At 41.9% G+C, this 15263-nt stretch overlaps 1 protein-coding gene across 3 annotated transcripts in view; it reads left to right on the forward strand.

The window, feature by feature from the left end:
* The window catches only part of DLGAP1 (DLG associated protein 1), a 267016-nt gene that overhangs the window by 167023 nt on the left and 84730 nt on the right, over positions 1-15263 (forward strand). For 2 of the 3 annotated variants that reach the window (XM_075495684.1, XM_075495686.1), the window contains 2 exons: positions 899-1076; positions 3509-3749. In XM_075495684.1, the coding sequence (XP_075351799.1) occupies positions 899-1076; positions 3509-3749 (419 nt within the window). Of the gene's footprint in view, positions 1-898; positions 1077-3508; positions 3754-15263 lie in introns of all 3 variants that reach the window. The other variant, XM_075495685.1, reaches the window with a different exon arrangement.

Consider the following 15263-nt stretch of genomic DNA (forward strand, 5'->3'; position numbering starts at 1 on the left):
AAAAATTTTGAAGAATCACCCTTTCAAGACTTTATGCATTAATTAATTGTTTAAAAAGAAATATCCCCAAAATGAGTTGTATTGCATAAGAGGCATGACATGGATCACTTTTTGTGACTCACATCTTTATAGGATGCCTCAGATTGTGAAAACAGCACTTAGCCAGCATTTTCAGAAGATAAAACATCTCGCAGGTGGATTGTAGCTACACATTATAACCTTTGCTAGTTGTCTCTAAGCACATATGGCAGAAGTACTGCAGTGTGTGCACATTATCTATCAGGGTTTTTTTGTTTGTTTCTGACTACTTGTGCATCTCATCTATCACTGGTATTGGGGGAAATGTTACCACTTCAGAAATACAACTGTGGTTTTTAAACTTCTAATTTGACATCCAGTCATGTAAAGCTACTTTCCTGGCCTACATTTTCTCAACTTTCAGCTTAAGCCAGGAATAAAATAAACTTTAAAGCACATCAAACCTTACCAGGTGCCCCAAGTTCTTGGAATGATTTCCCAGGTTAAGATGTACTATGAGTGCATTTGCATGTTGTGTATGATCTGCCTACCCTATTTGCCCACACACCCTTGAAAACTCCGTGAGAAGCAGTCCCCTTACACGGGTACGTACATGGGTGTCAGAGTCACAGCACCAGCAGGTCTGATCAGCACCAGGTTTTCGCAGAGGAACAACCCTTTAGAGGAATAGAGCCCCTATGGTTCCTACAAACTGCATTTCAAGAAGGGGGTGTTCAGCTGATGCATTTAGAATCACGCAGCCAATCTTACTATTGGGCCTCTCCTTTCTTTACCCCACTCCTGGTGAGGTCATTTAGATTTGATGAAATATCTGTTTTCTTTTTTTTTTTCTTTTGTTCTTTCTTCGCAAACCTCCCAGGATATCCAGTGAACACTCGCCAAAGCTTCAGATTCGGAGCCACAGTTACCTGAGGGCAGTGAGCGAAGTCTCCATCAACAGGAGCCTGGACAGCCTGGACCCCGCGGGGCTGCTGACGTCCCCCAAGTTCCGCTCCCGCAACGAGAGCTACATGAGAGCCATGAGCACCATCAGTCAGGTGGGTGACCCACACCCGCGGTGGCCCGGAGGGTGGACACCGGCCGAGCCCTTGCAATAGAAGAAACTTGATTTTGCTTTAAGTGGAATCAGGCTGTTGCATGCCCCGTATCTTCAAAACATTTTTTAAGAAAACAGAAATGTTTTCACACAGTCTTGTTTTTGAGAGGGTAACATTTGATAATGCCATAACCTGCCCTTTGCAAATGGATGAGTGGCACAACATGCAATTCGTTTGAAGGAGCAGTCTAATTTTTTATTTTTCTTTTCCAGAAGCAGGTGCTCATCAACAGTGTCTTTAAACAGGGTTCTCTTAAGGATCTTGTGCTTAGTACCTGAAATCAAATTTTTTGGAATGCCTCCAAAAAAAACCCACGTTCACATGCTGAGTGAGAGGCTGCAGGAAAATTAAGTCCATAGTTTCGTTCACAATTTTGTTAGTATTTTATTAGAATTTTTAAAGCTTTCTTTATACTATTGTATACATTCTTAACCCCAGGCACTTCTGAACTTTTCATCTATATAGTACAAATGTCATAGTATATATATTAAGTCCAAAGGTATTATTGCCCTGAAATTCTGTAAAATCTCTTCATGCTCATTCTAAACTAGAAAAAAAAAAGGCCGCTGTGACACATTCCGTTTATGTGTTTTAGCATCATAAAATAGCCTGTCCTTGCATACAGCATGCTTGTACAGTTGAATTGGTCAGGGACAGATCTGAAAGAAATGCAAAAGTGCCAGCACTCCACAGGGCAGTGGGCCAGTAGTTCATCTGCTAAACCCTGTAGCTCCTTGGTATGAATTTTGGCTTCTTTGCTTAAGTGGATCATTTGGATAAATCACTTGGATAAAAGAATTTTCTTACACTAGTCCAGAAGTGCAGCAGGGTAGGATTTGTGGTGCCAGATACTGGCCCCTTATTATTGGCATGCCAACTCATTGCAATGTCAAAAAAAGCACGTGACATCATTGATGCCAGGACTTCAGCTGTGGCCGTAACAAATATATGTGCTGTTCAGAATGGAGCTATAGTTTGAATTTCTGCAGTATTCTATATTCTAATACCTCACAGTATTCACCTGTGTATTTTATAGTGGGGCACTTTGCACAGGGTATGGGCTGATGCTCTAGAAAGAGAGTCACGATATATCTAGGAGGAAACAGCACTGAAATTCAGGTGTCAGAGGCAATTACATGAACATTAGGTTAGGTTACTTATTTAGCTGGACCCCTAACACTTATACAAAGCTGTCTGCCAGAGAGTGAGTGTTATTTGCCAATATGAAGAAGTTGGTTTTTTTTAAAAAAAGTATTAATTCAGAGATATTTATTTGGGGATATGGTTATTCTGCACCATTATAGGATTGTTCTTTATGATGTGCTATCCACTACTCTTCCATGCTCTTTTAAGCAGTATCCCTTTGAAAAAATATGTTCTACTCTTTGAGATTTCCCTTTTCATTTATGTGTACAAATACGTGGCATAATGTTTTCCTTGGTAAAATTCATCCTGGAAAAAAATTTCTAATTTTTTTTTCCCCCACCCTAATACAGTCTTATCTTCTCTTGCAATCTTGGCCTTTTGATCCTTAAAAACTAACAAAATCCTTAAGTGATGGTTTCCATGTGCGTATTTCCTACAGTGATAATTATTGTGCTTTAATGCCAAGCTCAGGGCTCTATTCTCAGTTTAGAAACATGAGCATCCATTACTAATTAAGCTGAGGTAAATGGTTTCCAGGTTTGTAAGACCTGCATGCTTTTAATGGTCTTTAACCTGCATGAGTGCAAGTCTTTGTCACCACCTCGTGTCTGCTCCACAAAGGGTCTAAAAGAGAGATTCCCCTGCATCTCTCACCCTCAGCCCAAGGAATCAGCCTAGAGATGTAGTTATACAAACATTTTTTCCCTGCAACAAAGCTGGTTCCCTTATCAGCCTCCCCTTCCCAACTTCTACCCTGGAGCTTCCCAACCCCTCAGGTTTATCACAGTGATCGCCTGTGGGTTGCATTATGTACCAGGGTTAAGCTGACCCTTTTTTTTTTCCTCACCCCCCCAAAGAAAGAGTGATTTTTGTTTTTCAATGTAATGGTCATAATGGCCAGAGATTCAGCCTCTGCTGTGGGCCCAGGGTGAGATAAACCAGACACTGCTATGAGGGCTCCTAGCTTCCCACCAGTCTCGGCAGGAACCAAGAACCTAAACTCTGCTGAATCTCTGCCCAAAGCCTCTGTCTCTCCTTTTTGTACAATATTTTTTTTCCCCTAACAATTGTTGTTTTGTAAAATGGGACGTGTTTACGTGCCATTCACCTGTTCTTCATGTGTGAAGGGATCTTCTAACAGATGTTGGCCATTGTAGCTTGTGAGTGTTTGTACCGGGTAGGCTGGTGTATGGGATGTACTCAACCTGCCTGGTCTTTGCCTGCAGGTGAGTGAGATGGAGGTGAACGGTCAGTTCGAATCCGTCTGCGAGTCGGTGTTCAGCGAACTCGAGTCTCAGGCAGTGGAGGCACTGGATCTGCCCATGCCGGGCTGCTTCCGCATGAGGAGCCACAGCTACGTCAGAGCCATCGAGAAGGGCTGCTCCCAGGACGATGAGTGCATATCGCTGCGGTCCTCATCTCCCCCGCGTACAACCACCACGGTGAGGACCATCCAGAGCAGTACTGGTGAGTAACAAAAAGGGAAATCCAGAGGGGTGGCGGAAAGGGAAGGTACCTTCCTGTGCAGCGCCATCAGATCAACAGTGAGCTCTTCACTGTCAGACACCAAGCCCATAAGAGAATCTGTGTTTCACCAGGGAGCTGGACAGACTAATCAGCCTAAAACTATGCACGGATCAAGGCTGATGCAGTTGTGGTGCCTCCTATGTCCAAGCTAATTTATTCTGGGCTAAAAGCACATAGAAGGGAAGTTCAAGGTCATGTCTCCTCTCGCTCTCCTCCCCAAAAGAGCAATCACAATTCGGCAAGGCTGAACAAGAAGGCTCTGGGTTAGCAGCTCTGCTGGCTCTTACCAGCAGAGGAGGGTCCCTCTGCTGAGTTTTTCTACAAAGATGAGGTGATCTTTGTCTTTTCTAAAAGTCACAAGTTATTAGATGTGTTGTTTGATGGCTCAGAGAGACTGTTACAGCTCTCTAGGCCATATCTCAGAGGTGGGAATGAAGAAGGGAAGAAGAGGTCTGCAGGTCAAAACATGCATATTCACATCCTGCTGTTATTCCTTCCGCAGTTCAAACTATTCAAGCCTTGCAAGAGAGAGTTTTCGGTCTAAATGTGAGATTTACAAACCTTCCTTTTAATGTTTGAGGTGGCTTTTCTTTTGGAAATAACCGTGATGAATTCCAGATTCTGTCACCAAGATTAGTGCTTAAGGGGAAGAAAAAGCAAGTCAGAAACCAAAATCCAAATCTGCCTCTCTCATTCAGGAACCATTATGTGTGTGTGCTCTTCCCTGTGGGAGGATGAGAGAGGACTTCTTTCTTTTTACTTCTCTGCATCCATTCCACTGCTTTACACAAGCTTCATTTAATATTCATATTCATCACTAATGTTGACTATTATAAGTATTACACTGTACCTACTATCTCTTTTCCCGGTTCTTTAATTTCTGTTTTCAGTCCTTTAAACTTTTGCCTATTTGTGTGTTATCTCACAGGTGCAGTTGTTTATACCTTGTAAGTTCCTTATCTCTCACTCCAGTCTTTTTTAAAGCCGCTTGTCAATTGGTTTATGTCGTCAAAGAACACTTTCAATCCTTTTACCAAAAATGTTTGGCTTAATTCATTATTTTTCTGAAAGTAACAAGTTTAAGTACTGTTGGAAATACATTGGCAGTACATCACAAACATCAAAGCATTTTTAACAAATGCTGCAGAACAGTTCTCATCTAAGTCACTAACCCTTAAGAAATAGTATTCACATGACAACATTTCTGCTATAAAAGTAGTTCTTGTGTGCATGCAGGGTTTGCACACACCACAAAGACAGGATTTACGTAAGATACGTGTTAACTTCATTGTACGGTATTAGCTTGTGTCGAAAGTATTCTGAGGCAAAAGCTGAAGGATGGGAGTTTTCAGGGATTTTTCCGTGTGCATTTGCCTTTCTTAGATCACCTTGGGTATCTCAGAGTGGTTTTTCAGTTCTTTGAGAATGGCTTTGTTAACATTTTTCCTTTATAAAAATAACTGTAATCATTAATCCAGAAGAGAATAACTCTTTTTTAATTATCTTTACATAAGAGGTTGTTTCTGTCACTTAGAAAAATGGTGCCTGTGTTTGGGGATGATGGTGTATAAATGGAGAAGGTTGGCTATATGTATCAACCAAAACACTTGAAAACCCGAAAGAGGAAAATCATTATTGTAAACTCTTCTTTATGCTCTTTTTTGTAGTACAACCACAAACAGAGGCCTGGTCTCTGCTCTGGGTAGCTGTCTTTATTAAAAAATCATATGAACAAACATATTGTTATTGAAAAATGTAATCCAGTGGGTCTGCCTTGGGTTACTGCTTCCGTAGTCAGCCCCTTAAAATGCAGAGAGAGGAATGATTTGCAGCCCTCTCTTTGGATATCCATAGAAGCATTTAAACACCACTGTAGGTTTCCATCTTCTGCTGTGGGAATTTTACTGAGTTACCTTTCCCATTTTTTAATTCTTGGGCTCCCAAGGGCCTATCCCTTGCACTGGTAGCATTTCAGACAACTTGTCTCTTTTACTACCTGACTTACATATCACCATCTGTTTAATGGGGATTAGAGCCGAATTAATTCCATCCAAAAGCATCTATATTGGCTACCTTGCTGTTGCCTGTGGCTGGCTCACAGAAGAGAAATAACATGAAAGGTGTTGTTGATGGTTTCTATTAATATCTGCTTCAATAAAATGGGGAATGGCACAACAGCTAGGCAGATGTGAAGAAAGGAGAACGGTATCTCAGAGTTATCTCCACTGAGGTGATGTTTCAAATGCTTTTGTGGAAGACATAACAACAGTTATGATCTAAACTATGGATTTAAGATCCCCCAAATGAGAGAGCTGTCCTCCTGCCCCAAAAACGCCTCTGTCTGTTCAACCAAGCAAAGTTCCTTTCATCAACATTAGCAATTCCCTCAGGGACCTGGCTTTTCATTCACTGCTGCACAAAGCTGTGATCATACACTGATATTGGGAATTTCTTTGACTGCTGGAAGCCCAGGAAAATGCCAGCTTGATGGTGATAGAAAACACAAGAGAGCTGCCTGTCCACTGGATTCAAAATTATTCCTCCAAAGCAATGACCCACAGCTTTCCAGGGCATCTGGATAAAAATATTAAGCAAGCACTATGGACAAAAATCAGACTTACCTCTGCCTGTTAGCCTATGCTACGGTGGTTGCAGCCTCAGGTTTTAATTTCCTTTTGCCACATAGTGTTGGAGGTTTAGTTCTGAAATTAGGAATACATCTCTACTGGCGTAGCTGTTCAGTTCCTGAGGATGTGCTCAATCTAACTATAAATCCAGTGCTAATGAGCAAGCTGTGGCGCAGAGCTAAGCTATGGGTGACTGCCCAACTGGTGGCCTCTGCAGGCTGCACGGGTCTTAGCGCTGTCACGGCAATGCTGCGGGGTGACTGCATTGGCTGCAACCCAGCCTGAGTGTGAAAATGGGGCTGTAGGCACAAACCGGTTGTCATCAACCGGATGAAATGTTATACTATGAGTGGGGAAAAAAATCCTAAGCTCACCAACATGAAGTTTCTGCATGTATCCAGGAGGCAAATACTTTGTTCATGAGGCAGTCTTGTATGTGAAATGAATTTTTATCCTTGTTTTGAAATGAAGGACAGAAAATACGATCTTACCACTTTATATGGAAATAGAGACATTTGGGAAATAAGTGCCACATCACAACTTCATCATGCCTTGAATGCTAAGCAGTTGAAAAGGTCCATTCACCCTTGTATTTGCTCGCTCAGCATCGGTCAGACCCTCGGAGGCAGCTGCCCCCTGCGCCAGCCGGGGCCCGTCCCTGGAGCAGGGCTATGCAGGCTGGGAGCTACAGCAGCTCTGAAGTGCTAGCATATGTTATACACCATAGCCTGCACTAAAAATTACCACCCATGTCATTTGGTCTCTTCAGAGGAATTTAATGAGGTGTGAACTATTACATAGTTCGATCCCAGGTTATTTGCAGATGCACCATTGTAGCTGAAACTCTTCAGCCAACAGATTCAGTCACTAAATAGGTAGCCTTTTAACAATTTTAAAAGCCTGTGAATCATTTCAATGAGCGTAAAGAATACAGTAATTAAGAAGCAAAGAAATTTTAAAGCAGTCTAAAGAACATCTTTCACCCACATTTCTTGTGTCTGTGTTTCTACACCATGCCTGTGCAGCTGTGCATGTTCCTTTGCTGCAAACAAATCTTATGACATTGTGAGGGCTCAGGCATTAGCACATGTGGATACAAATATATAATCGAGATTGGATATGTTTAATTTGAAAGTGATGCCTCTGTAATGGAGCTGGAGCAGTAACATCAGCAAAAACTCTGCACTAGATTGCAATAAGTATTTTCTCAATATCTAACCTGTGTACAGTCAGGTAAACAGGAATATCAAAGTTCTGCAGCAATGCCATCTGGTGATTCTCAGTAATATTACACTTCTGCTTAAAAGCAAACCAAACAAAAATCCCAAGGAAATCATGCTGTGTAGCCAGCAGGTTAGAGAAGGACTGAGAGTTATCACAGTATATGCTAATTACGGTGCTTCAGCTGAGCAAGCTGTTTTCCTTCCGTTCGTTGGAACATCTGACAAAGAGGGGTCAGGTATTTTGTAGAAAATCTCTACGGGGCTGCCTAGCCAATAAAAAAAAAAAAAAAAAGAAAAAGAAAAATGCAAACAGCTTTAAAAATAGACTTGTGCCAGGCAGAATTCAAAAATAAAATTGAATCCTGTGGAGAAGGAAGCTGTAACTGACTGTATGCCAGCTGTGTCCAAGCTCTTTTGGAATCCTCAGAGCTGTCCTTTCAGAGACTGTTCTGTCCAAAAAGAAACAGGGAATTAGGATTTCAAATTTGATTTCCAGCTGAAGCTGGGATTGGTTTCTGGATCTGTACCAAAATTAAGATATTTCCGCAGAAGGTCTGAAGAAGTATAACTAAGTTAAGGCCTTCATGCAGATGTTGAACCTTAAAATAGATTTGAAGAGTGTAGAAAACTGTTTGACAAAGAATTTACATGGTTCATTTCCTCTGTTTCCTTGAGTAATCCTGAAATGCAGTCTGCCTTTGGATCCGCTATCAAATTGCTTAAACCAGCACTTCAAAATGTTTTCCTTTACTAATGAGGAGCTGACCTTGGAGGAGAACACTGTTTCCAATTCCAGAGGCATGTGACTGTAGCTGGAGCAAGTTTCGTCTTGACTATCCCCGAAGTCAGCTTTATGAATGTTAAGCTCCACATCACACCAAAAAACCCCCCACGTTTATGAAGCCAGTGGAAGTTTTTAATGAGAGAAGCTCAGAACAGAGCTCTTGCTGGAACATTTCTGACTTAAAGCATGATGCAAGGCACTCATGGAAATTGCTCTGATAATAAGTGCCTGAGAAGGAGCAGGACTGGGCCGCGAGAAAGAGTCAGCCATGGAAGGGCTACCCAAAAGTTTGGGAGGTTGCACCAGTTGGTTTACATGTGGTGTAGTTTTATGCCAATTGAGAACAGGAATTGAAATAAGTTCGATAAATTCCATTTTACATTTTGGATATAAAGTCTGTGTGTCCTGAAGACACATGGAACTTTGTGGCCTGAAAGACAGGGATTACTGGAATAAATATTACACAGGTCCCTACCTTCAGAATACTTGGTAGTTACAGCTGGTTTGCAATTTAAGTGATGTCAGGTAGTGGGATGTATTACATCAATTTTTTGTCATCCTCCCTGGTTCTGCCTCTTCTCTGTGTGATTATGAATATTGAATTTAAATTGTTTGGTCCTATCTGAGACACTGCCCAGTTGCGGAGAGGGACAACCTGTGGCATCCACCCTGGAGCTTGGTGATTTTGTTTTCTTTATGACAAGTCCACTTTCCCGCACAGCACTTCAGGAAAGTGCTCAGTCCTTGCAATTTCAGGTAAGGCTCGAGGCAACTTGCTGAGCGTAAGGGCATAGCAAAAGCTCAGAACTTCCTAAAGAGAAACGGTGAGAGAAGGACTTTGTTTTGTAGGGTATGGCCTATTTATTTTTTCCACCTCTGAAAACATAAACTTAGAGGAGTTAAAAGTGGTCAAAGTTACAAATGTGTTTCAAATGCAGGAAACAAAAGACTTGTAATACCCTTTGGTATTCAATCTTTGCTTACTATTCTTACTCTTCATTTGCTTGATATGCTTCTAAACTTTTGGGCTGAGACTCTTAGTGAGGTAAGAATATGAGAAGGATCTTAATCATTCAAAACTGTGATCTTAAAATGTCTTGTAAGAATGTGTTGTCTGTCTCTGTGAACATTTTCAGAAGCACAGAACAACTCTGCTATTTTGTTCGGATAGCACTTTTGTGGTCGACTTCTCCAGTTGTCCAAACAACTTGGACATGTCCGAGGCTGAAAATGGGTACATCACACTCCAGCCCCACTAACTCTGTCAATATCCATGTGTCTCTCATGCTGGGGAGTGCCACACTGGGCACAGACTCGAGATGTGGTCTCACCAGCACTACCCCTCCCTCAAACTGCCAGCTGTGCTTTGGCAAAGACTGCCTGGCGCGCAGTCAGCCATCCTCGGCACAAGGGTACACTGCTGGCTGCTGCTCAGCCTGCTGCTCTGCAGGACCCCGCGGGCTTTGTCTGATGCTGGGAATAGGATGGCCATCAGACCTGTAGATTTGACAGTCTCAAATGAAACAGGAAAAAAACATGATTTTTCGGGAGAAGGAGATCTTTAACAGAAATCTGTATCATTCTATGAAAATAACTTTTAAGGAGTTGTTCATCTAGTGGCAGCACAAATAAAGAGGATGCAGTAACTAGTTACATAAAATGTAATGTTTCATTATTTGTTAGTCTCTTCTTAATTTCTTTACAGAGATGAAAAATGGTACGGAAGCCCTTTGCATACGTCTATATGGAATGTGCCTAAATGTATTCTGCCATTAATTCATTTCCTTTGATTATACTGCACACACTAAAGTGATAATCATTTCAGGTGATCAGACTTATATAGTTCTCCCTAAAGGAGTGTGGATAGTGTTTGGATTTGAGCTATGCTTTTGCTTCAGACTAGGTATATGTGTTATCAAACACACCACTATCTGGAGATTGTCGTAGGACTGTCCAGAGCCCCAGTTAGATGGAGACCCTTGGTGTACAAACGCAGTGAGACAACCCTGGTCCCATGGTTGTGCACCCCACTCCTGCTGGTGTGCATGTACTTTGTATAAGTACCGCTGTGGAGCCTGCAGCCGAGCTTGTCTGAGTATATTAAAGCAGCTGAATGTCCGAGGCCTAGCTGAGACAAAATACCACTTGATTTACCGTAACAAATGTACAGGAGGGTATTACAAGCAAAATAGTAATTTAAGGGTTGCTGTGTTGACTGAGCACTGCATGCCTCAAGTCTCATTACCTGAGAATTCGCTGTTTTCTGAGGTATAAACAAACATGAAACCTCGGTGCATTTGCCACAGACCAAGAAGCGGTGGCTAAATCAACCGTCTCTTCTGCTCATTGCTGCAAGGCAAGTCTACCCTGTGCCATCAAGCTTGGGCTGGCTGACAGGTCTACCTCAGTAGAGGCAGCAGTTTAGCTCAGGTCTGGTGTCCTAACAGTGAGCTCAGGTGCAGGGCGAGGCTGATGTGACTTCAGTTCTGACTCAGCAGCCTTGTGTATCTGCAGTTTTGGGGATAATGTTTTCTGACTTGCAAGCAGGAGAAGGAACCAAATCCCTTTGAAATATGCCTGGAATTACATTGCAGGGAAGCAGGTTTCCTGTAGCAGTGCCAGCTTAATCACAAACTAATAGGTAGAATGTGCAGCAGAATATAAAATAAACCCACAGTCCATTTCCACTTATATATTGTGGGAGGACAGTATAACCTTGTGCTGATTTTGACTGGGACAGAGTTAATTTTCTTCACAGTAGCTAGTATGGGGCTGTGTTTTGGATTTGTGCTGGAAACAGTGTTGATAGCACAGGGATGTTTTCGTTACTGCTGAGCAGTGCTGACACAGAGTCAAGGCCTTTTCTGCTCCTCACCCCACCCCACCAGCGAGGAGGCTGGAGGGGCACAAGAAGCTGGGAGGGGACACAGCTGGGACAGCTGACCCCAACTGCCCAAAGGGATATCCCATACCATATGATGCCATGCTCAGCATATAAAGCTGGAGGGAGAAGAAGGAAGGGAGGGACATTCGGAGTGATGGCGTTTGTCTTCCCAAGTCACCGTTACGCGTGATGGAGCCCTGCTTTCCTGGAGATGGCTGAACACCTGCCTGCCCATGGGAAGGAGTGAATGAATTCCTTGCTTTGCTTTGCTTGTGTGTGTGGCTTTTTTCTTTTTGCTTAAACTGTCTTTATCTCAACCCACGAGTTTTCTCACTGTTACCTTTCCGATTCTCTCCCCCATCCCACTGGGGTGAGTGAGCAAGTGGCTGTGTTGCCGGCTGGGGTTAAGCCATGACAAACCTTTATCCACAATGTTGTTCTCAGGGACTGGTCATTGCTCTAAAACAGAACTCTGAGCATTAAGGATACACTGTTCCTTAGCTGAGATGCTGATAACAAATGAAGGGCAAATAATTCAATTTTCACTTTATGGAGAAATACAACAAAGACCTGAATCTTTTCTTTGTTCTGGCTTATTTCCAATGCAATGTTTTTGTGATGGTGGTGACAGAAATGAGCTGAATCAGTAAGCTGAAGACATGCCCCAATTTATATAATGCAATCACATTTTCAGTAATAATTCCTGCCATTTTCCTAAAATAGACTAATTTGATCGCTTTTAACTACAGTTGTCTTTTGGGAAGCAAGACTTAGGCGTCTTTCCTGAAGGGGCTATGCTTAATTAATACCTTCAGTATGTAAAAATAACTCAGGTTGTTCTTTTTAATGTGTGCTACTGTCCAGTCTTCAGCAATGTGTTGCCACACACCTGCGGTAGGTTCCATGTCATTCCTTTAAGACAACCCTGAATATTTTGGTTGTCCTCAGATATAATAATTACAAAGCTCTCTTGAGCCATAGCATATTCCAAGAAGTTACAGGCGAGATATTTGGTGATGATGGGCTTTTTAAAGTGACTGAGTGATTTTGGATTTTCAAAAAACTAAGTAAGAATTTTTAATAAGTGGGTTTAATGAGTACAGCTCTGCAGGGCCCCTCTTGTAGTACAGCAGTTCGTTTGGAGACATTATATTTCATCATGTCAGTAATTCCCATTTCAGAGCTCAGATATGATGCATTAGGTACTGGATCCAGTAAATAATTACACATTTTCATGCTTCCTAAATATGTATTTATGCAACAGTCTAACAGTAATTGGCTCTTTGAAGCTATGGTGGACTGTGGGGTATATTATTAACCACTTTTTGAAACAGAGACTGACTTTTTTCTTTAGCAGATAAACCCAAAGATAAACCCAAAGGAGATATGGCAGCAAAGAAATCTGTACATTAAAAAAAAAATTACAGAAGCTCTGAAGTATACACAGAGATGCAATTTACTCTTTTTATTTCTTGCTGTTACACTGATCTTGCTGCACTGCTTCTTACAATGCTCAATAACAAAGCACAATGCAACTCAAATACTGGGATCTGGAAAACGCCTAATGTTATTTTGCAAAGAGGAACAGTCTAGCTGCCATTACAGTCTAATAGTCCCTTTTATCAAAGGCACACTGTAGGCAGATGCTGGTAATCTGTTCTAATGCGGCAACCTTTGTCTGGCCTCTCAAGGGGGAAATGGATGTGTTGGTCTTTGGAAATTGTTTTCCCTTACTGAATTTGGCTGTGGTCAGATGGGAGAGCGCTAAATTGCATTCCACTTAAAATGCAGTAAGCCGTCTGAGCAGAACAATTCCTAGTTGCTCTGATCAAGGATTGGAGCTAAGCTATCAGAGGAGAAAAAAACAACCAATAAATAATATCGTAGAACCCTCTACTGTGACAGATCTCTTGCTTGTTCTGTTGAGAAAGACACCTATTTTTTGTCTCTGCACCATCAAGACGATGGTGGCTCGATAACCGTTCTTTTTGCTGTAATGATTTTTCAAATTAATTCTGTCTTTAGCTAAAGTAAAATGTAGATCTGTATCCCTCTGGGAAGGTTTAGATGAAAGTCAGAACATTGTAATAGTATAAAAAAATAAATGCTGGCAGATTCTTTGTTTAAACAAAGCAGGCTATTTCTGTTTTGAAATTCCTTGCTCTCAATTTCTTTTAACTCTCTTCTCCTGAACTTTGCTAAGAGTCAAATGAAATGATGTACATCTGTGGTGGAAAAAAGCCAGGGTCTTAGTAGACCAAAAATAAGCAAGCTATGAATAAAACCCAACCTATCCATGAACTACTAGCCCCACTCTGCCTGCCTCAGGATGTCCTGAGAAAATCTGCCACTTTCCATTTTGCGTGAAGGGTAGTTTACACCCAAGTGACAGAATTAGCTGTCGCCTGGTGCCGTGGCCTTACGCTGTCTTATCTCACACAGTTCCCTGAACTTTCATGTGACATTTTACCATTTGCCTCTTTAAAGAAAAATAAAAGGAAGCAGAGGAAGAAGGTATTCAGAGAGATGGAGGTGGGTTGAGGGGAAGAATTGTGCCTGTGTTTGAAGCTCTGATAGTGTGGTTTGCAAGGCTGCGGGCTCTGATCTAGGTGAAGTCAGTTATTGTCTTGTTACATACTTCCAATGGAGCTGGCTCTGTCCTTATACATATTACCTTACACCATCTCTTTCCCTCTTTGGGATGTTGCTACGGGGAAGTTAGATCATGTTAAAAGTGATATTAATGCACAGCTGCGGCCGAAGTGCTTATTCTCTTTTCAGAAAAAAGGGAGACAAATAAGGGCAAGAAGTTGTTAGTTAAGATTTCCAATACCAACATCCGCCCTTCCCAAATCTTCCTCTAGGACTTCATCCACAGCCAAAAACCTGCATCACGTTCGCCCAAAAGCGTAGAGAGTCATTTCCTGTAAAGGGGTGGTTGTGTTTAACTTCACATCAGCTACCTGCGGAGCAGTCCTTGTCTATGCCAACTCCACAGCCTGCAGCACATCAACATCTGTTCTGGTGTCGCGTGCTTCCACAGATTACACATGGCATTATGCATGAGAACACCCTCCCATAATCTGATTTACCTTCCCACCGATCCCCCTTTCTGGACTTCAAATAAGTGCTGCAGTCCTGAGAGCCTTTTCCTGTTTCTGTCAATGCTTACTGAGAATGTAAATATGTATCTCCCTTAAGGAGACAGTGTACAACTAAGTTAGTTGAGCAGACTTGCGCTGAGTACAAAGACTGGTCTTATGTCCTGTGAGCTTGGGTGGGATGGTTGAGTAATAGCTGTAGGGTGATGGGATACTGAGCCTGAAAGCGTGTGGGTGGGGTCTTTTAAATTTAATAAAATATAATAGCCCACCCTACAGGTGACACGCACCAATGGAGAAAACATGTATCTGTAAATAAGTAGGAGTTAAAGCAGTTTTTACTCTTAATATTATACTTTTTTCCCTAGTTCAACATACCTCCTTTCATTGAAGGGCAAAGTGTTTGATGGTTAAGAAAAAAAGGTGAGAAGAAGTGACAAAAGAGGAGGGAAAAGGACAAGGAAGAAACTGATTTTGAGTAGCAAAGTGGGTCCAGAATAGTTTCATAAAACAGAAATGTGTCCTGCACTCCAAAAATCATTCATTTCAACAAAATGTAGAATCAGTAACACCTTTCCCTGTGTGAATAGTTGATGGTGAGAAATAGATGCATAGAGCTTTTAACCTGAGTTTTTCTAAAATACTTTGTCTTGTCTTTATTCCTTCATCACTCATGACTTGGTCTGTAGACTAGATGGAGATGGTGTGCTATCTAGCACGTTTTACTGATGCTGTTTGATCCCCCAGTGTAGCCCGTTTTTGACACTAATTTTAGAACATGTATTCTGGTTGTGATGAGTCTCCAGTTCCCCTGCAGGCAGGAGATATAGAGGGA

Source organism: Mycteria americana, chromosome 2 (assembly GCF_035582795.1).
Source record: "Mycteria americana isolate JAX WOST 10 ecotype Jacksonville Zoo and Gardens chromosome 2, USCA_MyAme_1.0, whole genome shotgun sequence".
Taxonomy (NCBI): domain Eukaryota; kingdom Metazoa; phylum Chordata; class Aves; order Ciconiiformes; family Ciconiidae; genus Mycteria; species Mycteria americana.